Source organism: Mesoplodon densirostris, chromosome 11 (genome assembly GCF_025265405.1).
Source record: "Mesoplodon densirostris isolate mMesDen1 chromosome 11, mMesDen1 primary haplotype, whole genome shotgun sequence".
NCBI lineage: Eukaryota > Metazoa > Chordata > Mammalia > Artiodactyla > Ziphiidae > Mesoplodon > Mesoplodon densirostris.
The window spans coordinates 38,561,971-38,589,168 of NC_082671.1; the positions used below are offsets into that span (position 1 = coordinate 38,561,971).

Sequence of the window (27,198 nt, forward strand, 5' to 3'; positions counted from 1 at the left end):
TTTAAAAACAGCGTGATTATCATTAAAACTTTGCAAAAAATAAGTGCAAAAATCAATATGTAAATGACTTTTAATCCTGACATGCACCTATTAATTCAGTCATTCAACAAATATTTTTGAGTGCTTACTATGTAGCAGTCACAGAGTAGGCACTCAACCAATGTTGGCAATTTAATATACAGAATTTCCTTCCTATACTTTTTCTACATGGCTACCTGAATGCAGTTCTATTGAGCATTACTGATTTTGTGGAATTCTGAACTTACAATGAAATCATGCCATTTCCGTGATTTTTTTTCTCTTTGTTTTCTAGGGCATGCATTGAAATTATACAGACTCTGGGAATGATGTTCAGAGAAACAGAAACTGAGGCATCACTCCTGAACACGTTGGCAGCTAAGAAGTAAGGCCTTTTAAAAATTGAGACCTTGTAGTTACAACCCATTAACTATTCTACTGAGTGTCTTCCAGAACTCAACTCTCTTGACTTCTCTGTTCAATCCCCTTGTAAATATATTAAACTCTTTTGTCTCACTTCCTTCTGTGATGAATAGATTAATTAACATACTGAGTTCTCTCTGATTATTGGGGGCACAAAGATTTTGTTAGCATAAGTTTATCTTTTGTCATTGTCTGAAAAAGACCAAATGAACCATCATACATTAAAAACGAGGGGTTCTCTATTAGAATTTTCTAGAGTACTCTTTTATCCACATTGCAAAGGCAGGAACTATAGTAGCTCCCTTTAGTATATAATTGTGTGACCTTGGAGTGAATGACATTGGAGGGAAAGCTGTTGTAAGATACTCCAAGATATGTGGCCCAAAGAAGATAGAAATTTACATCATTCTTACATAACAGTCCCGAGTTAATAGCCATGCTTTTCCTCTACAAGATCAGCCAGAGACTTAGGTTCCTTCCTTTTTGTTGCTCTGCTATCTTCTATCATGCTATCTTTGTCCTCATGGTTAGCTGGCTAAATTGCTTGCTTTCATAACTCCCTGTGGGAATCAGGAAGAGAAGTAAAGGGCAAGCAAATTTCCTTTTCAAGCAAGGCGCATAAGGCTTTTGCTTACCTTCTATTGGTGAGAACTTTAGGCATATGGTGTTTCTAGCTGCAAAAGAGGCTGCAAAATGCGTCTGTAGTTGGACAGCTGTGTGCCTAGCTAAACTATAGATGGCAATGGGACATATGTAATTTAAAGGAAGAATGGAAGAATGTATAGTGAGGGACAACAGTATTCTTTGCCACAGAAAGTATGTGTTTGCATGTTTTGCATATTATCTGCTTGACCTTTTTATGAGATTTATAGGCTATGAATTACACCCTTGGGCAATGGTCTGACTAAAATCTTAATTTTTTTCTACCCATATCAATTGTTTATCTACATTTCTTGTACTAGAAGGTGGAAGAAGGATGAGAGCCATGGACTCTGAAACATTTAAACCAGAGGGAAGAATAAGAACTTTTGGTAATATTTGTCCAGGCTATTTAGTAGAGACCTTTACAAATAAATTTTAATGATAATACTCATCAACATACCTTAAGCAACTTGCTATGTGCCAGGGACTATGGGCATACTGTGCATTATAGCAGGGATGGTCAAACATTTCTGCAAAAGGCCATATAGTATGGGCTTCCCTGGTGACTCAGTGGTTAAGAATCCACCTGCCAATGCAGTGGACCAGGGTTCGAGCCCTGGTCCGGGAAGATCCCACAAGCCACAACTACTGAAGCCTGTGCACTTGGAGCCCATGCTGCACAACAAGAGAAGCCACTGCAATGAGAAGCCCACACACCGCAACAAAGAGTAGCCCCTGGAGGGCCCCCACAAGCTTCTGGCATCTGCGAGGAGCAGGTGTCTCAGTGATAACTACACTCTGGACTAAATCCTGAATTTGTCTTGTTGGTCAAATGATTAACATCAAAAGCAACTCCAAGAGATTGGCTCAAGATGGTGGAGTAGAAGGACATGCCTTCATTCCCTCTTGCAAGAGCACCGGAATCACAACTAACTGCTGAACAATCATTGACAAGAAGACACTGGAACTCACCAGAAAAGATACCCCACATCCAAAGACAAAGGAGAAGCTGCAATGAGATAGTGGGAGGGGCGCAATCACAATAAAATCAAATAACATAACTGCTGGGTGGGTGACTCACAAACTGGAGAACACTTACACCACCCATTGGAGTGAAGGTTGTGAGCCCCACATCGGGATTCCAAACACGGAGGTCCGGCAATGGGAGGAGGAATTCCTAGAGAATCAGACTTTGAAGGCTAGCGGGATTTGATTGCAGGACATCGACAGGACTGTGGGAAACAGAGACTCCACTCTTGGAGGGCACACACAAAGTAGTGTGCGCATCGGGACCCAGGGGAAGGAGCAGTGACCCCATAGGAGACTGAACCAGACCTACCTGTTAGTGTTGGAGGGTCTCCTGCAGAGGCGGGGGTGGCTGTGTCTCACCGTGAGGACAAGGACACTGGCAGCAGAAGTTCTGGGAACTGCTCCTTGGTGTGAGCCCTCCCACAGTCCGCCATTAGCCCCACCAAAAAGCTGGGTAGGTTCCAGTGCTGGGTCTCCTCAGGCCAAACAACCAACAGGGAGGGAACCCAGCCCCACCCATCAGCAGACAAGCAGATTAAAGTTTTACTGAGCTCTGCCCACCAGAGCAACACCCAGCTCTACCCACCACCAGTCCCTCCCATAAGGGAACTTGCACAAGCCTCTTAGATAGCCTCATCCACCAGAGGGCAGACAGCAGAAGCAAGAAGAACTACAATTCTGCAGCCTGTTGAAGGAAAACCACATTCACAGAAAGATAGACAAAATGAAAAGGCAAAGGACTTTGTACCAGATGAAGGAACAAGATAAAACCCCAGAAAAACAACTAAATGAAGTGGAGATAGGCAACCTTCCAGAAAAAGAATTCAGAATAATGATAGTGAAGATGATCTAGGACCTCGGAAAAAGAATGAAGGCAAAGATTGAGAAGATGTAAGAAATGTTTAACAAACACCCAGAAGAATTAAACAACAAACACCTAGAAGAATTAAAGAACAAACAAACAGAGATGAACAATACAATAACTGAAATGAAGAATACACTAGAAGGAATCAATAGCAGAATAACTGAGGCAGAAGAACAGATAAGTGACCTGGAAGACAGAATGGTGGAATTCACTGCCACGGAACTAAATAAAGAAAAAAGAATGAAAAGAAATGAAGACAGCCCAAGAGACCTCTGGGACAACATTAAACGCAACAATATTCCCATTATAGGGGTTCCAGAAGGAGAAGAGAGAAAGGACGTGAGAAAATATTTGAAGAGATTATAGCCAAAAACTTCCCTAACATGGGAAAGGAAATAGCCGTCCAAGTCCCAGAAGTGCAGAGAGTCCCAGGCAGGATAAACCCAAGGAGAAACACGCCAAGACACATAGTAATCAAGTTGGCAAAAATTAAAGACAAAGAAAAATTATTGAAAGCAGCAAGGGAAAAATGACAAATAACATACAAGGAACTCCCTTAAGGTTAACAGCTGATTTCTCAGCAGAAACTCTATGAGCCAGAAGGGAGTGGCATGATATATTTAAAGTGATGAAAGGGAAGAAGCTACAACCAATATTACTCTACGCAGCAAGGATCTCATTCAGATTCAACAGAGAAATCAAAAACTTTAAGACAAGCAAAAGCTAAGAGAATTCAGCACCACCAAACCAGCTCTACAACAAATGCTAAAGGAACCTCTCTAACTGGGAAACACAAGAGAAGAAAAGGACCTACAAAAACAAACCCATAACAATTAAGAAAATGGTAACAGGAACATACATATCGATAATTACCTTAAAAGTGAATGGATTAAATGCTCCAACCAAAAGACACAGGCTCACTGAATGGATACAAGAACAAGACCCATATACATGCTGTCTACAAGAGACCCACTTCAGACCTAGGGACACATACAGACTGAAAGTGAGGGGATGGAAAAAGATATTCCATGCAAATGGAAATCAAAAGAAAGCTGGAGTAGCAATACTCATACAGGATAAAATAGACTTTAAAATAAAGAATGTTACAAGGAAGGACACTATATAATGATCAAGGGATCAAACCAAGAAGAAGATATAACAATTATAAATATATATGCACCCAACATAGGAGCACCTCAATACATAAGGCAACTGCTAACAGCTATAAAAGAGGAAATGGACAGTAACACAATAATAGTGGGGGACTTTAACACCTCATTTACACCAATGGACAGATCATCCAAACAGAAAATTAATAAGGAAACACAAGCTTTAAATGACACAATAGACCAGATAGATTTAATTGATATTTATAGGACATTCCATCCAAAAACAGCAGATTACACTTTCTTCTCAAGTGCGCATGGAACCTTCTCCAGGATAGATCATATCTTGGGTCACAAATCAAGCCTCGGTAAATATAAGAAAATTGAAATCATATCAAGCATATTTTCCGACCACAACGCTATGAGATTAGAAATCAGTTACACGGAAAAAAAATGTAAAAAACACAAACACATGGAGGCTAAACAATACGTTATAAATAACCAAGAGATCATTGAGGAAATCAAAAAATACCTAGAGACAAATTATAACAAAAACACGACTATCCAAAACCTATGGGATGCTGCAAAAGCAGTTCTAAAAGGGAAGTTTATAGCAATACAAGCCTACCTCAAGAAGCAAGAAAAATCTCAAATAAACGATCTAAACTTACACCTAAAAGAACTAGAAAAAGAACAAACAAAACCCAAAGTTAGTAGAAGGAAAGAAATCATAAAGATCAGAGCAGAAATAAATGAAATAGAAACAAAGAAAACAATAGCAAAGATCAATAAAACTAAAAGCTGGTTCTTTGAGAAGATAAAAATTGATAAACCTTTAGCCAGACTCATCAAGAAAAAGAGTGAGGGCTTCCCTGGTGGCGCAGTGGTTGAGAGTCCGCCTGCCGATGCAGAGAACGTGGGTTCGTGCCCCGGTCCGGGAAGATCCCACATGCCGCGGAGCGGCTGGGTCCGTGAGCCATGGCCGCTGAGCCTGCGTGTCCCGAGCCTGTGCTCCGCAACGGGAGAGGCCACAACAGTGAGAGGCCCACGTACCACAAAAAAAAAAAAAAAAAAAGAAAAAGAGTGAGAGGACTCAAATAAATAAAGTTAGAAATGAAAAAGGAGAAGTTACAATGGACACCACAGAAATACAAAGCATCCTAAGAGACTACTACAAGCAACTTTATGCCAATAAAATGGACAACCTGGAAGAAATGGACACATTCTTAGAAAGGTATAACCTTCTAAGACTGAACCAGGAAGAAATAGAAAATATGAACAGACCAATCACAAGTAATGAAATTGAAACGGTGATTAAAAATCTTCCAACAAACAAAAGTCCAGGACCAGATGGCTTCACAGGCGAATTCTATCAAACATTTAGAGAAGAGCTAACACCCATCCTTCTCAAACTCTTCCAAAAAATTGCAGAGGAAGAAACACTCCCGAACTCATTCTATGAGCCCACCATCACACTGATACCAAAACCAGATAAAGATACTACAAAAAAAGAAAATTACAGACCAATATCACTGATGAATATTGATGCAAAAATACTAGCAAGGGCTTCCCTGGTGGCGCGGTGGTTGAGAGTCCGCCTGCCAATGCAGGGGACACAGGTCCGTGCCCCGGTCCAGGAAGATCCCACATGCCGCGGAGCCGCTGGGCCCGTGAGCCATGGCCACTGAGCCTGCGCGTCCAGAGCCCATGCTCCGCAACGGGAGAGGCCACAACAGTGAGAGGCCCGCACACCGCAAAAAAAACCCCAAAAAAACCTAGCAAACAGAATCCAACAACACATTAAAAGGATCATACACCATGATCAAGTGGGATTTACCCCAGGGATGCAAGGATTCTTCAATATACACAAATCCATCAATGTGATACACCATATTAACAAAGTGAAGAATAAAAACCATATGATCATCTCAATAGATGCAGAAAAAGCTTTTGACAAAATTCAACACCCAGTTATGATAATAACTATCCAGAAAGTGGGCATAGAGGGAACCTACCTCATCATAATAAAGGCCATATACGACAAACCCACAGCAAACATCATTCTCAATGGTGAAAAACTGAAAGCATTTCCTCTAAGATCAGGAAGAAGACAAGGATGTCCACTCTCACCACTATTATTCAACATAGTTTTGGAAGTCCTGGCCATGGCAATCAGAAAAGAAAAAGAAACACAAGGAATACAAATTGGAAAAGAAAAAGCAAAACTGTCACTGTTTGCAGATGACATGATACTATACATAGAGAATTCTAAAGATGCCACCAGAAAACTACTCGAGCTAATCAATGAATTTGGTAAAGTTGCAGGATACAAAATTAATGCACAGAAATCTCTTGCATTCTTATACACTAACAATGAAAGATCAGAAAGGGAAATTAATGAAAGAATCCCATTCACCATTGCAACAAAAAGAATAAAATACCTGGGAATAAACCTACCTAAGGAGGTAAAAGACCTGTACTCAGAAAACTATAAGATGTTGATGAAAGAAATCAAAGCTGTCCCAAACAGATGGAGAGATATACCATGTTCTTGGATTTGAAGAATCAATACTGTGAAAATGACTATACTACCCAAAGCAATCTACAGATTCAATGCAATCCCTATCAAACTACCAATGGCTTTTTTTATAGAACAAAAATCTTAAAAGTTGTATGGAGACACAAAAGACCCTGAATAGCCAAAGCAGTCTTGAGGGAAAAAAATGGAGCTGGAGGAATCAGACTCCTTGACTTCAGACTATACTAAAAAGCTACAGTAATCAAGACAATATGGTATTGGCACAAAAACAGAAATATAGATCAGTGGAACAGGATAGAAAGCCCAGAGATAAACCCACGCACCTATGGTCAACTAATCTATGACAAAGGAGGCGAGGATATACAATGGAGAAAAGACAGTCTCTTCAATGAGTGGTGCTGGGTCAATATTTAAAAAACAAACAACCCAATCAAAAAATGGGCAGAAGACCTAAATAGACATTTCTCCAAAGAAGACATACAGATGACCAAGAAGCACGTGAAAAGCTGCTCAACATCACCAGTTATTAGAGAAATGCAAATCAAAACTACAATGAGGTATCACCTCACACCAATTAGAGTGGGCATCATTAGAAAATCTACAAACAACAAATGCTGGAGAGGGTGTGGAGAAAAGGGAACGCTCTTGCACCGTTGGTGGGAATGTAAATTGATACAGCCACTATGGAGAACAGTATGGAGGTTCCTTAAAAAACTAAAAATAGAACTACCATATGACCCAGCAATCCCACTACTGGGCATATGCTCAGAGAAATCCATAATTCAAAAAGACACATGCACCCCAATGTTCATTGCAGCACTATTTACAATAGCCAGGTCATGGAAGCAACCTAAATGCCCATCGACAGATGAATGGATAAAGAAGATGTGGTACATGTATACAATGGAATAGTACTCGGCCATAAAAAGGAACGAAATTGGGTCATTTGTGGAGATGTGGATGGATCTAGAGACTGTTATACAGAGTGAAGTAAGTCAGAAAGAGAAAAACAAATATTATATATTAACACATATATGTGGAACCTAGAAAAATGGTACAGATGGACCGGTTTGCAGGGCAGTAATAGACACAGATGTAGAGAACAAATGTATGGACACCAAAGGGGAAAGTGTCGAGGGCGGTGGTGGCTGTGAAATAAATTGGGTCATTGGGATTGACATATATATGCTAATATGTATAAAATATATAACTAATAAGAACCTGCTGTATAAAAAAAAAAAAGAGTAGCCCCACTCGCCACAACTAGAGAAAGACCGCACACAGCAACGGAGACCCATTGCAGCCAACAATTTAAAAAAAAAAAGGCCATATAGTAAATTTTTTTGGCTTTTCAGGCCATATAGTCTCTGTTGAAACTACTTAATGCTGCCATTGTCACAAAAGCACCCACAGACAATATGCAAAGGAATGGGCACAGCTGTGTTCCAATAAAGCTTTATTTACAAAAACAGGTTCTAGGCTATTTGGACTGCAGGCCATAGTTTGTTGACCCCTGCTTTACAGCATACAAGGAAAATATACTCTGTTATTTTCTCTGCATACTTCTTTATGCAGTTGATGGTACTGCCATTTTCCCAATCTCCAAGAGGGAGATTCAAAATTATGAATGATATTTACATCTTCTCCCACACTGAAAGTATTGCTAAGTCATGTTACCCTTTTTGTCCACCTTTTGGTCCCTACGTTTCTTTATCCAAGATGGAGAAAATCATTCTTACCAATCTCTGTTGTAAAGTGTTGCATATTAATTGTCTGTCTTAACTTGGTTCAACCACATCAGCCCTACTCCATCAAGCCTCTTTCCTGATATGTCTAATTCTTTTCATGTCCTTTGATATATATATTATATTGCTATAGTAGAGTCTGGTTATAACACTAACTTTTCAGTCAATTTTTATATTCATAGGGGTCAAATCATGTTACCTATACCATTAACTACCACCATAAATGTTTAATACAACTAATAATCTTCTATTGCCATGGAACCAATTACCACAAATTTAGTGGCTTCAAACAACATATACTTATTCTGTCACAGTTTCTGTAGATCAGGAAATTTGGGCACAGCTTAGGTGGCTCCTCTGCTCAGGGTCTCATAAGGCTTCAATCGAGGTGTTGGCTGGGGCTGCAGCCTCATCCGAGGCTCGGGGCCCTCTTCCAAGCTCATTTGGGTAGTTGTTAGCGGAACTAATTTCCTTACAGCTGTAAAACTCATGACAGCTTGCTTCTTGGCAGGAATATCTCTGAGCTCAGGAAAGGCCTAAACTCTCCTTATAAAGGGCTCACCTCATTAGATCAGGCCCACTCAGGATAATCTTTGATTAACTCAAAAGTCAACTAATTGGGGATCTCAATTATATTCGCAAAATCTCTTCATCTTTCTCATCTAACATAACATAATGACAAGAGTGATAGCCTAATAGATTCACAGGTCCTGAACATACTTTAGGGGAAGGGATCATATAGTGTATATACCATGGGATGAAAATATTGGAAGCCATATTAAAATTCTGCCTACCACAATAACATAAGATGACTTATGAGACCATGAGTTTGCCATTCAAAGTCTGTATTTTAAGATACTTTAATACATTAAAAATTCTTACATTAGAAATAATAACAATGTAAACAATGAAAGTATCAAACTGTTTGTACCATTTTTAAGGGTGTGATGTCAACCCTATAATAAGTCTGTTATAATAAGTCAGGATGAAACTACCATTTTAGATTAAAATTCTTTTTTCTATTATTGGCTTAATGGATTTTAAATTGAGTTGGCAGAAGGGATAGATTTCAAATTAAATTCCATTTGAGCAAATAAAAAAGCATTTATTCATTTCAGCATTTTTCTCTTTATTTTTTCATAAGTAGAAATTTTATTTGTTCAACCCACTTCATTGTATTCTTGAAATATGCCATAATCCTTTCTTTTTTTTCAGTATCCTTATGGTTGAATTCATGTATTACCACAGCAAGTGACTCAGAATTTGAGAGTTCCTTCCCGTAGCCTAGGATATATGATACTTTGAAATGAAGCTGTTGCTGAAAATAAAGGACTATAATTAAATATAACAGTGAATGGAAAGTCAATTCAAACTTAATATCAGGAAAAGCTTCTAAATGGAGTGCTTTGTTGATTTTGGAAGTGTCTTCTGAAAACAGACTGGCTGTTTTATAAAACAGCCTGAATAAAACATTAGCAAATATCCTGTAGGACATATCCTGCTTTTTTGAGCGATGTGCTAACTGACAATGTTCTAACTTCTTTTGCAGATATGAGAACTAGACTTGTTTTGTTTTCTTTTTTAAATTTATTTATTTATTTAGTTAGTTATTTTTTGCTGCGTTGGGTCTTTGTTGCTGCACGCGGGCTTTCTTTTTTCTAATTGCGGTGAGCGGGGGCTACTCTTCCTTGCAGTGTGCAGGCCTCTCATTGCGGTGGCTTCTCTTGTTGCGGAGCACGGGCTCTAGGCGTGCAGGCTTCATTAGCTGTGGAACATGGGCTCAGTAGTTGTGGCTCACGGACTCTAGAGCGCAGGCTCAGTAGTTGTGGCGCACGGGCTTAATTGCTTTGAGGCATGTGGGATCTTCCTGGACCAGGGCTCGAACCCGTGTCCCCTGAATTGGCAGGCGGATTCTTAACCACTGCACCACCAGGGAAGCCCTAGACTTGATTTTTGAGTTGGAGAAACGAGGGGAATTATATTTCTAGTAGAATTTTGGTAAACTTCTAACCATGGTAATGATTTAAATGATTGTAAAAAGATTAGGAAGTCTCAAATAGTACTAAACAAGGATTGTTTATATTCTTCTTTATTCCATTATGAAAGGAATGCTTAAGGTTATAGAGAATTTTTATACAGTGCTATATGTACATTCTTTTCTTTTTTTTTTTTTTTTTTGCGGTACGCGGGCCTCTCACTGTTGTGGCCTCTCCCGTTTCGGAGCACAGGCTCTGGACGCGCAGGCCCAGTGGCCATGGCTCACGGGCCCAGCCGTTCTGCGGCATGTGGGATCTTCCCGGACCGGGGCATGAACCCGTGTCCCCTGCATCGGCAGGCGGACTCTCAACCACTGCGCCACCAGGGAAGCCCATGTAAATTCTTTTATTGCTCCTATCTGTCAAAGCTACTCTGATACTGACTTCAATTAGGCAACTGATATTTTCAGTGGTCTGCCTTCAGCTCCTTTTCAACCATACATGGGTTGTACTATACACATGAAAATAGGGTTACTAACCCAGCTTCTCAGGATGCACGTTTTGAATTGTGATTTTTTGTGTGTGTGCCTTTTTATTTTCAAATACTATGATATATTATTCAAATATATAGTAACATTTAAGTGAGTTATTAGTGTACGTTAGTGGACTGTACTAACAGTCCACATTTTTGTTTGAAATCAAAAGACTTCAAGTTTAATACTAGTTTTATTCACTAATAGCTAGTGATCTTTAGTGGAACAGTAAACCTCTGAAATGCTTTGTTAAAAAAAGGTTTCTCAAGTCAAAAAACTTAAGAGATAAGCATTTTAAGAAATGCTTCATACTGTTTCTTTGTCCCAGAGATAAACAGATATAAAATCTCTGAGAAGTCCTGTAGTAAAGCTACCCAGTGAACATGGCTTACCCAAGTATTTCCCATACTTCCTTTGACCACAGAACCTATTTTGACTATAATATTGCCTGGAATTAGTAATCCATAAAAAGCCCTTTGGGAAATACTGCTATAATTTAAATCACTCAAATTTCCCTTAAATCCAGATTCCCTAAGCTTTCCAAGCTAAGTGAACTTCTAGAACTATATTTTTTCTGAACCAAAAGACCAAGAAATTATATTTTCACTTAAATGTTTTATCACTAGACATTTGTCTGCATGTCTAGGGATACAAAAGTTCAGTCAAGAATGATCTGCAATCACCATTAAAAACTACTAGAGCTCATAAATGAATTTGGTAAAGTTGCAGGACTCAAAATTAATACACAGAAATCTGTTGCATTTCTATACACTAACAATGAACTACCAGAAAGAGAAATTAAGAAAACAATCCTGGGAGGGGCAATATAGGGGTAGGGATTAAGAGGTACAAACTATTATGTATAAAATAAGCTACAAGGATATGTTATACAACATGGGGAATATGGCCAATATTTTATAATAACTATAAATGGAGTAGAACCTTTGAAAATTGTGAATCAGTATAGTGTACACCTGTAACTTATATAATATTGTACATCAACTATACATCAATTTAAAAAACCATGATGAATTACCACTTCATAAAAAACAAAACAAAACAATCTCATTTACAATCACATCAAGAAGATAAAATACCTAGGAATAAACTTACCTAAGGAGGAATAAACCTACCTAAGGGAGGTAAACCTGCCTTATGGTTTTCTGAGGTAAAACCTACCTCAGAGGGCTTCCCTGGTGGCGCAATGGTTGAGAGTCCTCCTGCCGATGCAGGGGACATGGGTTCGTGCCCCTGTCCCGGAAGATCCCACATGCCGCGGAGTGGCTAGGCCCGTGAGCCATGGCCGTTGAGTCTGCGTGTCCGGAGCCTGTGCTCCGCAACGGGAGAGGCCACAACAGTGAGAGGCCCGTGTACCGCAAAAAAAAAAAAAAAAAAAAAAAAAAACCTACCTCAGAAAACTGTAAGACACTGATGAAAGAAATTGAAGATGATGCAAACAGATGGAAAGATATACTGTGTTCGTGGATTGGAAGAATTAATATCCTTAAAATGACCATATTACCCAAGGCAAGCTACAGATTCAATATAATCCCTATCAAAATACCAATGGCAATTTTCACACAACTAGAGCAAACAATTAAAAAACTTGTATGGAAACACAAAAGACCCCATATAGCCAAAACAATCTTGAGAAAAAACAGCTAGAGGTATCATGCTCCCTGACTTCAGACTATACTACAAAGCTACAATAATCAAAACAATATGGTACTGGCATGAAAACAGACACATAGATCAATGGAACAGAATAGAGAGCTCAGAAATAAACCCATGCACTTATGGTCAATTAATCTACAACAAAGGATGCAAGAATATACAATGGAGAAAAGACAGCCGCTTCAGTAAGTGGTGCCGGGAAAACTGGACAGCTACATGTAAAAGAATGAAATTAGAACATTTTCTCATACCATATACAAAAATAAACTCAAAATGGATTAGAGACCTAAATGTAAGACCATAAACCATAAAACTCCTAGAAGAAAACATAGGCAGAACACTCTTTGACATGAATTGTAGCAATGCTGTTTTGGATCTGTCTCCTAAGGCAAAGGAAACAAAAGCAAAACTGAACAAGTGGGACCTAATTAAACTTAAAAGCTTTTGCACAGCAAAGGAAACCACTGACAAGATGAAAAGACAACCTACTGAATGGGAGAAAATATTTGCAAATGATATGACTGATAAAAGATTAATATCCAAAATATAAAACAACTCATACAACTCAATGCAAAAAACCCCCCAAACAATCCAATTAAAAAATGGGCAGAAGACCTGAAAAGACATTTATTTGAAGAAGACATACAGATGGCAAACAGGCAAATGAAAAGATGCTCGACATCACTAGTCATCAGAGAAATGCAAATCAAAACCACAATGAGATAGCACCTCACATCTGCCAGAATGACTATCATCAAAAAGACCACAAATACAAATGTTGGTGAGGATGTGGAAAAAAGGGAATTCTTGTACACTGTTGGTGGGAATGTAAATTGGTGCAGCCACTATGGAAAACAGTATGGAGGCTTCTCAAAAAATTAAAAATAGAATTACCATATGATCCAGCAATTCCATTCCTGGGTATATATCTAAACAAAATGAGAAACACTAATTCGAAAAGATACATGCACTCCAATGTTCATAGCAGCATTATTTATAATTACCAAAATATGGATGCAACCTTAGTGTCTATTAACAGATGAATGGATAAAGAAGATGTAGTGTGTGTGGGTATATATATATGTGTGTGTGTGTGTATATATATACACACACACACACACACAATGGAATAGTGCTCAGCTCTAAAAAAGAATAAAATTTTGCCATTTGCAACAACATGAATGGACCTGGAGGGTGTTACGCTTAGTGAAATAAGTCAAATGGTGAAAGACAAACACTGTATGATATCACTTATATGTGGAATCTAAAAAATAAAACTAATGAATCTGACAAAAAAGAAACAGACTCACAGATATAGAGGACAAACTAGTGCTTACCAGTGGGCAGAGGGAAGGGGGGAGGGGCAAGACAGACATAGGGAATTAAGAGGGCAAACTACTACGTATAAAATAAATAAGCTATAAGGCTATATTGTACAAAATGGGGAATACAGCCAATATTTTATAATAACTATAAATGGAGTATAATCTATAAAATTTTTGAATCACTATATTATATACCTGAAACAAATATAATATTGTAAATCAACTATACCTCAATTAAAAAAAAAGAATGGTCTGCAATGCTTCATACTTGTAAGCATAATTACACTCAGTTTCTGCAAACTTAGTGTCACTGCTATTTTTTTTTAACTTTCTCATTAATTGCCTTTATTTTTTTTTCAGGGGAACACTATTTAACCTCTTGGTAATTTTAATTAGCGAGCCTCAGATTCCAAAATCTTGTCCTGTGTTTGACATCCAGTTGGTGGCTGATTCAGCTTTAGTTGAGATGTCTTTTGATGCTGAGGTGAGATGAGAATTTTGGAATAGACTAACTACAATATATAGGGGTCCTGGGTTCTTCTATGTGGACCAGGACATCATAGAGTATAGAAAGATAATTAAATCAAAGAGTAAATATGTTGTTATTAACCTCAAAATTTAGATAGCTATTCTGTCAATATTACTATTATATCCATTTTATGTTTTAAAGTATGCATACTAAGAAAAATAATTAGTATTCTTTATACATTAGATAAATCTGTTTATATTTGTCTCTATATAAAATATTTACATATATAATTCCACAGCAAGTGTCTAACAGGTAAAAAAGCACTGTCTTAGAGATTTTAGGATTAACGTTCTTGCCTTAGTTTACCATTTCCTTACCTATCTAAGTAGTGCAAACTTAGAGTTACTTATTTTTCTAAAGTTTTACTAAAACATTAGAGATATCAAAGTGCCTATAATGCTCTTATTCTGAGAGAATAAATCAGGTATTATTAGTTTATTTTGAGTAGGCCAACACAGAATTTCTTTAAAGGATGGGACATGATTTCATAGTTGTTGAACATACAATCAGAGTTATGTTTTAGAAAACTCTTAAATTCACTCATTCATTCAATAAATATTTATTGAGCATCTGTTATGAGCTAAACAGTGTGCTAGGCAGTGGATAGACAGATGTTAGTCAAATATAACATCAGTGTGTTATAGCAGACTGTATACAGAGCATCTATGATACCAATATCAACAGTGGAGTGAGGGAATTAGGGATGAAAGAGGAGGATGGAAGCAAGACTGACAGGCAAAGGTGTTAAGAAGCTAGTGCTGTAGTCCAGGTGAGGGATGATATGGGCCAGAAGGAAGCCTTCCTTGACCCCTAAACAAAACTAGGCTTTCTTTTTAGAGCTCTCCTACCTTCCTGTGTTTTTCTTTCATAGCCCTTGTCTCAGTTTCTAACTGTGCAACTTATGTGATTATTAGACTGATGTCTGTTCCCCACTAGACTGTATACTCCATGAGGGCAGGAACCATGTCTCTTGTTACTCTCCATTAGTACAGTACAGTACTCCAACTAGTACAGTGTCTGATGCATGTTTGTTGAATAAATAAATGAAAAAAAGGGATAGTAGTTGTGAAGAGGAAAGATTACAGAAATTTTTAGGAAACTGAGTTGATAAGTTGATGGGAAAATAAAGAGTTAAGATTAGATGACTTCTAGATTCTGGCCGGGGTGACAGATAAGAATTACAACAAGAAGAGTAGGTTTAAAGGGGAAATAATGAGCTTGGTTTTGGATTAGTTTATTTGATTTGCCTTTGATATTTCCATATGAAAATATTTAGTGGGCAGTGTAGATAGGTCTGAATTTCCTGTTTTTGGATCTGCTGATCTTTTGTACCTCGGCTATTAGTGAAGCCATGAGCAAATCATATAAATTCTGGTTCCAAGGTCTAATAGAGTGGGAGATTTCAAAATAGAGCTCTTCCTTGCAAAGAATACCATCAGGGAAAATGTGTTGGCCTGTAGCAGGCCTACAGACACAGTTCTTTCTCACGCACCAAGTGGCCTATGGGCTAGAAGACAGCTTCACCAACTGTTTGGATTTCTTGAGAACAACAGCAACAAAATGTCTCTAACCCTATATTTACCCATACCACAGAAGGAGTTATCCTTCAAGTTGGGCATAAGACTAAATTCCCCAGAGAATCTCCCACTTTAATTCTGGGGAGCAAATTTCTACATTCTTGAAAGGAAGCAGGGTTGCTGATCTGAATGATTTTGCAAATCAAGTGTGCAATTTTTTTGTGTTAGTATTCTATAGGACCTTGTATCTTCTTTCCCTGACCCACTTTCTTAGCCATTATTAAATGTGCACTCATTTTATGAGAGCCACTTTTTTGAGAATGACTGGATCAAACAGAACAAGAAAATTAACCACACTAATGTTTTTTGTTGATCATAAATTCTTTTATAAATACTTAAAGAGAACCAAGAGAAATGATCATTTTCTGGCTCTGCCAATGATATTGCATTGATTACTATTTAAAATTCTCATTACAGAAGCTTATCCTGGAATATACAGATACAGCTACAGCACTTTTATATGAGATACTTCTTGTCTTTCAGCAGGTACAATACGTTTTTATTATACATACTATATTGTGTGATTATTATATATGTCATGACTGTCATATGATATATATGATTAATAATATACCTTAAAAATGTTTGTATTAGAGATAATCTCCAAAATTGGTTGATTTAAATGATAGTACTGCTTTTGCTCTTAAGTGTTCATCTAGCTTATTTTCCTAAATACTGATTTTAAAGCTTTGATTAATCAGGATAAAATGTATTTGAGACTGAATATCTTTTTAGGTATCTTTTTACAACTTGAACTTCATGAATATAACTTGTTTATTTCCTTGAATCTTTTAGGGAAATCTTGGATTGGGGTCATCAAAGTTTGCTATTAGCTGGATGATGTCCTTTCTACAAAGTCGTCCTCGCATAGTAAGTACCTAGAAGCAGAAACAAAACTACCACTCAAGGCTAATGAAACAGATGCTCTTGTGCTTAATTAATAAAACAAAATTCCTCTGTAAGTAGTCAAGTTTATAAAACAGAAGAAAATGTAAATTTGATGATTTTATTAACCACAATAAAATGTTTTTATATTTGGGGCATGAATGTTTAAGGTACTGAAATGATATCTTAAATGTGATCTTTATTTAATGAAAAGCTCTGGGCTTCCCTGGTGGCTCAGTGATTGAGAGTCCGCCTGCCGATGTAGGGGACACGGGTTCATGCCCCGGTCTGGGAGGATCCCACATGCCGCGGAGCAGCTGGGCCCGTGAGCCATGGCTGCTGAGCCTGCGCGTCCGGAGCCTGTGCTCCGCAACGGGAGAGGCCACAGCAGTGAGAGGCCCGCATACCGCAAAAAAAAAAAGAAAAAGAAAAGCCGTAAGATATATGCAGAAAACAGAATATTAAAATACTGGCTGTATAATTAAGTGAAAAAAATGAACATTTATCTTAAACACTGAGTGTGAGTTGGCAAGTATGAATATAACACTTTTAATACTCTGGCCACTCTGTCCTGGCAGCCACCATCCTGGTCTGTAATATCACCATCTCTCTCCTTGACACTATAATTGCACCTACATGATCTGTCCTATCTTCCCACCGGACTACAGTCAGAGGAACCTATTCAACATAAAAATCTGATTATGTCATCCCTTGCTTTAAATCTCTCGTAATAAAGAAAGATATAACAAATAAAGACTAAACTTCTTAATATGGCCGACAAGGCTGTACATATTATGACCCTACAGCCTCATCAGTTGCCTCACTCTTCCATGTCGGTCTCATACCCACTGCTCACCCCCAACACCCCCAGCTCCGTCACAGGATCTTCACCATTCCCTCGGTCTGCCCTCCTCAAACACTTTCCCCTCCCTTTCCCACCTAGTTAACTCCTACTTGTCCTTCAGGCCTCAGTGCCCCTTCCTGGTGCAGGGTGGGGGGGATGATTCTCTCACCTCTGACTAGGTAAGATTCCCCCATTATGGGCACACAATCATAGCATGGCGCCTTCTTCCTTTTCTTCATAGGACTTGTCACTGTTGCAGTCACATGTGTTTGTGTTATTATTTGGTTCTTTCTTGTGGTAGCCATTAGTGTCCACACATATCCTGGCTCTCTCTCCTTCCAGGCAGTAGTAGTAGGAGCGTACATCCTTCCCCACTTGAAATTAGGTGGCTCTCTGTTTTTGCTTTGGCCAATGGAATCTGAGCAGAAGTAACCCATGTCACTTCTTGCGCAAAGGTTTAGGAGCCAGTGCATGCTTCCCTGCCTTCTTTTTTCCTTCTGGCATGGTGACTGGCAACACTCCATATGGTCCTGAGTGACTACAATGAGCAGAACCCCCTACTGACCCTTAAGGGACATACAGTGTGAGCAAATAATAAACCTTTGTTGTATTAAGCAAAGCATTGACGTTTTGTGAGATTTGTTACTACAGCGTAACTTAGTCTATCATGATTGATACAATGTCTTTCTCCCCAAACAGACTCCAGGTGCCGTAAGGGTAGGACCTATGTCTGTTGTGCTAGGCACACAATAGATGCTAAATAAAATATCTGCTGAATTAATTCTAACAAAGGCTTTATCCCCTAATCTCTTTTCATGTCCCCAAACTTACTTTCCCCTTATTCATTCATGTATTTGTCTATTCAATCAACATAGATTTAAATGGAAATCTTTTCAAAAGGCAGTAACCCAAACTAAATTTTCATTGCTAATGGAGGATTTGACATGTGGTATTATGTTCTCTTTCCATATATGAAGATGTCTCTCTTGACCATCGGTGTTTTCTGCTTTGAGGTATTTTTCTAGAGTGATGTTGAGTCTGTCCTAGGGAATCTAGATTCTCTTGCCAGATCTCTGTGACATACGTTTCCAAAAACTTGGCTGGAGGCAGAGGGTACACTTGCCAGTAGTACAGCCAATTACCTTATTCAGAGGCTGAACCCAAGAACTTGGCTCCTTTAGCAGAACATAGACCCCGACCAATCTCAGGCCCACTTCAGAGTGCTGTAAAGTTATAGTCATTCCCAGCCCAGAAGCTCTTATGTGCAAGATGCAAAACCCTTCCTTTTTCTGTGCGGTAGTTCCAGACGGGGTCCTAAAAACTACAAGCAACAGGAAAGTTTCCTTATCAACCTCTAGGGTTGGTTCGCCAAAGGAACTGAGTTGATTATGAGCCCAGACTGTGACCATAAAGCATGTCAGGATGAAAGATGGCAAAAGGACCACTAACACTGTTTAAAGCTTTGGTATTAACCCATTTCTAAAGAGTCTGGATAGAATCAGACCATTTGAGAGAAACTTGCAAGCAAGGAACGTGTTGGGATCATTGAATACACCATCCCAGTCAGCGCTGGCTGATTCTCTTACTTGGTTGGAGCAAGATGCTAAAGAAATTAAAAATTTAATCCCCATATGGCCATTGCTTTGTCTCCCTGCTCCAGACTCTGACCTCAATCTGCGTTTGCCCGACACAATACCTAGTCAATATGTGTAAATGGATCTGAATTGGGGAAACCTCACTTCAAATCACCTGCCCTACTTAGGAATGGTCTGTAGCAACATCAATAGAAAAGGCCACATTTATTGGTACTAATTTAAGGGGCATCCAGAATGACCTGCTTATTAGAGCCTGAAAGAACACTAGTTTTCCTTTCTGTTTTTTTACAGTAGCCTAAATTTATACTTCCAATGCTGTCCTTCCACTTTGGAGCCAAACTTCTTTGACAGTCAGTACTAGTTCTGATCCTGCTTGTAGGGGGGCAAATGGCAAACCCAATTTGTCTATGGTTTGGTGCTGAGTACCATTTCAATAAGAAACAGCACAATGCAAGGGCATTGGTGTAAGGGTGGTGAGGACCTCAGCCTAGATTTATAGTTGAGATTCCAGCTGAAGTAGGTGCTCTTACAGGTGTCATGCAGCCTACATGTAACTGCATTTTCCTTGTCTAGATTACTTTTGTGGCCAGAATTGGGGAACTAGGGGTGAAGGGGCTTTCAGCTTCATTTCAGCTGCTAAGTCCTGGCCAAGCAGTTCTGTTATACCAGCAGTTTTACATCCTCAAGAGCTGCCTGCAGTACAGCAAGACTTTAGCTGAGTATATTAGGAATGACAACAGAGAAGAATTCAGGTGAGAAAAAGTCGGAATCTTATCTGCAGTAAAATCCACTAATTTCTGATTTTCACGCAAAACTACAACGCTGCCCAATATTTAGAAGATTAAGTGACAAAGGGAAATTCTAATTTTTGTTTTTAATAATATTTTACTTTGATAAAATAGTTACCTTACTGTGGTAAGTTAGGATTTGGGGGTGGGGGGCGGGCGGGTGGTGCTCTAAGAACCATTGCCACTTGAAGCACATTCCCAGGCCGGAAAAGACTAGTTCACTAGTCTTTTCATCAAAGCTCTCTCTGAAGAACTGTTTCTCCCTCATTGTCTTGATTTCAACCAGCATCTATCTCACAGAATCATGTTAATGATTTTAACATGCTGTGAGTAATGGAAAGTAACCAACCCTACTAAAGGAGACGATATATTATGGGTTGTGAATTAACTGAGTCACTGGGAAAGAAAAACAATTGATAAAGGAGGAACAATGAATGCAGTTATTAGGGGTTTTTTGTTTGTTTGTTTCATTTACCCCTCTCTTACTCTCCATAACAAAATAGTAAGAGAGAACATTAGCAAGCCTTTGTTTCATTAGTCAGCTTGTTCTGCACCTCAGGGGTTCCTGCTTCTATTTATAGGCTGCCAAAGCCAAATGCACTTAGCCATACAGCCCTGCATTGGCACCTATCAAGGAAAAAAAACCTAGGTTGTGTCTAACTTAAGATGAAAAGGGTGCAGCAGGCATAGCTTTGCTACCAGTTTGGATGGAGACATACAAGGATGTGGAGGCATATATTATGGCCTAAAGATTTGCTTTAAAAAATGTTACAGTCCAACTTGTGGATCCTGTTTTTCCTCCATGTGGTTTTATACCATAGGTTCCACTCTGGCTCCCAAAAAAGAGTTTTGTTGGGCCCACTCTGAGTTGGTGCACACAACCCAATTTTTTCCTCAATTTTTTGAGGTAAAATTCATATAGCATGAAATTCACCATTTTAAACATTTTAAAGTGTGCACCTCAGTGGGTTTTAATACATTTCACAATGTTGTGCAGCCATCACCCCTATCTAATTGCCGAACATTTTCATCACTGTCAAAGAAACCTGTTAGGGCTTCCCTGGTGGCGCAGTGGTTGAGAGTCCGCCTGCCGATGTAGGGGACACGGGTTCGTGCCCCGGTCTGGGAAGAACCCACATGCCGCGGAGCGGCTGGGCCCGTGAGCCATGGCCGCTGAGCCTGCGCGTCCGGAGCCTGTGCTCCGCAGCGGGAGAGGCCACGGCAGTGAGAGGCCTGTGTACCGCAAAAAAAAAAAAAAAAAAAAAGAAACCTGTTACCCATGAAGCAGTCATACCCCGGCCCTGGCAACCACTCATCTACTTTCTGTCTCTGTGGATTTGCCTATTCTAGACATTTCATACAAATATAATCATACAACATATGGCCTTTGTGTCTGGCTTCTTTCACTTAGCATGATGTTTTCAAGGTTCATCCATGTTGTAGCATGGATCACACAAACCAATTTTTAAAAAATAGTTATGCACATTTAAAAATCAGAACAATGGCAAAAAGAGTGTCACATGCCTACATGACGATAGTTGGTCAGGGCCCCAAAGCAGCTACCTTCTTAGGTAGATCATGCACTGTTTAGTTTGCCACTGTCTCCTCTCTCTGTCCTTACTCTTACCGTTCCTCCTACTATGTTATCTGTGGGCATTTAGGTTTGTGATCCTTGTTTTTACACAAGTGACTTTCAACCTGCCATGCATAGAATCAGTAGAGGGACTATTAAAAAATACTGACACCCAGGTCTCACATGTAGAAGTTCTGTTCAGTTTGTCTGGGGTTGCGCCTCGGCATTGACATTTAAAATGAACTGTCCAGGTGATTCTAATGTGCATCCAGGGTTGACAACCAATCTTTTAAGCCATCCGAGAGGCTGGCTAAAGATTTTCTTACTTTTGTCTCTTCTCTGGTCTTTGCTATACAGTTGACCCTTGAACAATGTTGCGGTTAGGGGCGCCAACCCCAATGCAGTTGAAAATCCACATATAACTTTTGACTCCACCGAAATTTAACTACTAATAGCCTATTGCTGACCAGAAGCCATTCCGATAACATAAAGTTTATTAACACATATTTTGTATGTTATATGTATTATATACTGTACTCTTACAATAAAGTCAGCTAGAGAAAAGAAACTAAGAAAATCATAAGGAAGAGAAAGTACAGAGTACTGTATTGTATTTATTGATACAGTAAGTTTATATTGTCTTTAAAAGATGAACCGTCTGTCTACCAGTATCTACATTAATATTGTCTTATATGATTCAAAACTGTAGATGTTACACATATTACTAACACTAGACATCAAAAATGAAAAGATATGAAAAAGAAATTTGTATTTATTTACAGGCATAATGATTCATGCATTGATAACAAAGAAGCAGCAATATGATTGCTTCATGGTAGCCTAGCTTATAATAATGAATGAATCGTAATAAAATTTTTATGGCACACAGTATTACAGTCATATTCATAATATAGTATTGGAAATATTGTTACATTTTTTAAAAAACCACTTACCTGTTATGATAGGCTGATATGCAGTTTCTCCAGTTACCAGAGAGAGAAGCATACTCTATGGTATGTAATTCTTTGAAAGCAAAGTTATAAAACAGTAATAAGAAAACTAACACATTATTAATTCTATATTAAACATCACCTTATGCCTATATAAGGACAGGCTATCCACTTCAACATAAGTCTTGCTCACGATGTTCTAGACATATATTTTTGTATACTTATTGAAAAAAATCCAAGTATAAGTGGACCCATGCAGATCAAACCCATGTTGCTCAAGGGTCAACTGTACTTTTACTGAGGCTGTGGGGACAAACTCTCCTCTTCCCTCTTGACTTGGCCCTAGTGGTCACCCCAGCTTGACTCATTTCAACTCCCTGCTATGTATAGCCTGAGAAAACAAGAGGCAGGAGCCTCAGCTCACCCTGTGGTGAGGACAGTCCTGGCTTCCTTATTAATGCTTTGATAACTGATACATTATTAATGCAATTCGCTTTGCTGAAGCAAAGTGCTTCAATGAGCTGAAAGGCATACATATCAGAGGTCTTCTAGGTCACAAATGGGGGTGGTTGGAGGGCTAAAAATGCTGCAGGTTAGACTCCCACACCCAACAACGCTACGCCAGTAAGTGTGTACGTACTGATGTGACCAGTGTGAAAAGTCTTGTTTGTAAAGCTTTCTATTTTGTTTCGTTTTATGATTTGCAGGTACTTTATTCACATGCCAGCCTTGGAAAAAAGGCTCCCATTATGTTACCCTATTACCCAACCTACCACTCAACTTTTTCATGAAGTTCTGAAATTGGTTGAACAGAAACAATGTGTGAAATGTTAATAAGAGTATAAAATGTTAATTGGGAGTCAACTTAATATTTATGAGAAACATTTTTTGATTTAATATCCAGATATTCCTGTGTTCTATAAACAAAGATTTTATTTGAAGGTTCCATCAATACCTCTCTAAGAGAAGTGTTTAAAGTTTTTAATCTGCTACAAAAAAGAAACTGTTTAAATACACTGACATACATAAAGTGGGGTGAAAGACCAGCGTTCTTCTAAAAGAAAAAGTTTCTAAAAACATAAAGAAAACAGAAACCCAGGAAGAGCAAATGTAGAAAGTGCAGGCTGATGAGTTTTGTTGTCTAATAATGGTGAGTGGCATGAAGCCACTGAAATATCCAAAGATAAATTGTTGTGGGGAGTATACATTACAAAGTGATCACATTAGAGAAATGCTGGGCAATAGAATGAAACCCTCCTTCTCCACCTGTAAAAATTCTAGTGACATAAGTATTCATGGAAGAACGAGCAGAAGAATACAAGCATAGCTATAAGGAAGGTCAGTTCCTCATTTATCATGGGGAAAGAAGCTTGGATTTTCTTCAACAGCACTGAATGCATTCTGCCACTCTGTTTCAGGCACCTGGGGGCTAATGTGCAGTACAGTTTCTATGAAAGAGAAACTGTCTATTAGCAGTTATGGCTCTTCCAGTTGTTTAAAAAATGTCTTCGCTATATCTTATGGTAATAAGCTAATTTAATCCAACAAAAACCTTAACTTTGGCATCCCTGTGGAGCTACTGAATTTGGGCTTCTAAGAACTTAGGAACTGGGTCCTCCACTCAACTTACAACTTAAGGGAGGATCAGAGAAAAATCCACCACCAAAGAAAGAGCTCCCAAGCCAGATCTGCCTGTGCTGTTCAGTGGAGAGAGAATTAAACTCACTCAGGACATCTTATTTCTGGTTCTGGCTAAGCCACTAATCTGCTGTTTGACCTGGAAAAAGTCAGGTCTCCTTTCGGGGCCTCCTCTGCTACGTGGAAGGGTAAGGCTAGATGTTCTCCAAGTTCTCTTCCAACTCTAACATTCTCTGCCTGTGATGAGACACTTCTTAACACTCTGTAATGGGGTAGTGCATTCCTGTGCACCCTGGCTCAGTGGATGATTTCACATTGATTTCAACAATCCTGCTTTCTTTGGACTAAACATTTCCCTTCTGGCTGTCATCAGCATTGCTCCAGAAAGTGTCCAAGGCTTCTGCACGCTCACCCATCCAGGACTTTAAGTCTTCTACTTTCTAATCTGGGGACAGAAAGGGGAGCAAAATGGTGTTTATGAGTGTCCTGGGCTGTTAGACAAGGGATTATTCCCAAGGGATGGTTAATCAGAAGAAGATTCTCAAGACAAAGGCAAGCAGTTGAAACTTGAAACTGGACAAATGATGGACAGTGGGCTGACTACTGGTGAATGTGGAGCCTGCAGAATGAGGAGAGGACCAACTCATCTCTGCCTCAGCTTCTAGGCAGTGCCCTGGCTCTGAGCAAGTAGCAGTGAGGCTCTGGAGAGGGCTTGGGGTCTCTTTCCCATGTGCCTTCTTGTCCATGTTGCTTCTCCTCTCCCACTGTTCCCTTCACTCTGAAAGCATACTTTATCTCATCTCTGGGAGCAAAAGCTCTATCCGAATGTACCTCAATCTTTCCATGTAGGGCTTAGTCAGTAGCTTTTTTGAAAGCTAATGGTTGAATATTTGTTGTCTTGATTTTCTTATGACACATGGCTATTCATTTACACAGTCTGGGAGAAGAGGGAAAACCCAGAAATTAATACTTGGAAGGGGTATCCTGCCACAATTCTTTCCTACTATGTGTTTTTTGCCTTATTGCCAAAAGCCAAGAAAATTACTAAATAATCCATCTCTATTAGTGATCAGACACATGTGATGGACTAAATATTGATTTAAACCACAAAATAATTATTTTTCAGGGAAACTAATTGAAGAAAAACTTTGAATATGAAAATCACATATGTAACTTTTAAAGAATAAAAAGGATCACCAAAAGGACCACCACACACAGCCAGTTTTCAGGCTGGGTTCAAGATTCTGGACTCTCTGGCCACCGTTATAATACAAGGATTGCCATTGACCACTCCCACTAAGAGTGAAGTCATAGTAATTAGCTCTACCATTATATATACATGGGTTTTGAGGTCAAAGAGCTGAGTTTAAATCCCAACTCTGCACTATTGGACCTTGGGAAGTTACTTAACATCTCTAAGTTCTGGTCAAAACAAGGGTATAACCTATCCCATAGGGTTGTTAGATTTACATGAAAAGATGTTGATAAAGCACATAGCATGGCATGTGGAAGTAGTAAGGATGCAGTACTTATTATTATTAAAATACTATCAAAGCTGGCTGAGAACTTAGAGATTTATAAGTATTACCCTTATTTTTTGGACCAATTTGGGGAATAGCTACTATACTCAGCCCCTAATCCATATATTACTGAAGAACAGATCCATTTCACTATTAAACTGAAAATTCAATTTTATATTAGCAGGAGTGTGATTTAATTAAGTGACTGTTTCTACTGCTCACCACCAAGGACCATTGACTCTAACTGACATTCTCAATGCAAGAGCTATGTGGGAAATATTCTTCCCACGAGTGGACAGAAACCTTGTCAGTCCTGTAAACTTTTTTTTCACCTTAGATTTAAATAGCTAATTACTAACTGATCAAACAGTCATAGCCATTCTGTCCTTATAGAGTTCCTAATTGATTCACAGGTACTGTTAGAATAAATATATGAAGAGTTTCTTCATTTTACTGAAATATAGATAACCTAGAAACTATGTAAAGAGGGAAAAGCTTGAAGTCCCTATAATTGATAACATATTTTACTTATTTCCATACTGACCCTCACTCACTGGTAGTACCACTTTTCATACTGTACAGAGATGCTTGAGAGTATGGTATTAAATGTGCTATAAGGCAATTGATAAAAGTGGTCACAGCTTGTTGACTGGTAATATGCTCCAGCTGACAGCATTATATATTTTCTGAGGTTAGAATCACTTGTTTTATATTTAATGTTTTTGTATAGTAGAGACATTAGGTGATAAATGTGGAAGAGAAGCTGGAAATTTCTTGAAGAAATGAATTTGATGGGAATTTTTGAGCAACCTTTAATAGTGTTAACTCACTGTCTGATTTCTCTTTGTTCATTGTATTTACTTCTAAAATGCAATACTGACTTGTAAGGTCCACTTGGATTTGGCTCTCTATAGGAGGGAGACAGTCAGCAATTTTTCATCCCATCAGACCAAGCACTCTGTGTCTGTATATCTGTCTTTTGGATCTGAAGCTTTTCACATTTAGGGGAAGGCAGCATGCCTCTGGCTGGAAATCTGGGTGGTGTAACTTTGTGACCAAGAGTCCAGATGCTATGTCAGAAAGACCCTGTTTTGATTCTTGCCTGCCTACTTACTTGTCATCAGACTTTTGGCAGGTTATGTAACTCAGAACTTCCATTTTATCAATCATATGTTAATAAAAGCCTATCTTAAGGGTTTTTGTGACTATTCATTCATTTATATGTAAATAAATAGTTCTATGGCCAGGAAATACAGAGACAAACCATATGGCATTGTCATTTTCAAGTTCAAAATTGTCAATATCTGTAATTTCATATGGTTCACACAAATAAAAACCCCTCAATAAATGGTAGCAATTATCCTAACAGAAACACTAACTTGCTTTAAGAACTTATACTTTAAATACACGTCTTTAATTCTAAT

General features: G+C 38.7%; 1 protein-coding gene across 1 annotated transcript in view; it reads left to right on the forward strand.

Annotated features, from left to right (window-relative positions):
• Positions 1-23,450, forward strand: part of C11H12orf56 (chromosome 11 C12orf56 homolog) — a 63,692-nt gene extending 40,242 nt beyond the window's left edge. Inside the window, 6 exon segments of the mRNA XM_060114168.1 lie at positions 314-403; positions 14,236-14,358; positions 16,392-16,467; positions 16,777-16,851; positions 19,879-20,057; positions 23,324-23,450. Of these exon segments, the coding sequence (XP_059970151.1) occupies positions 314-403; positions 14,236-14,358; positions 16,392-16,467; positions 16,777-16,851; positions 19,879-20,057; positions 23,324-23,450 (670 nt within the window).
• The last annotated feature ends 3,748 nt before the right edge of the window (positions 23,451-27,198 follow it).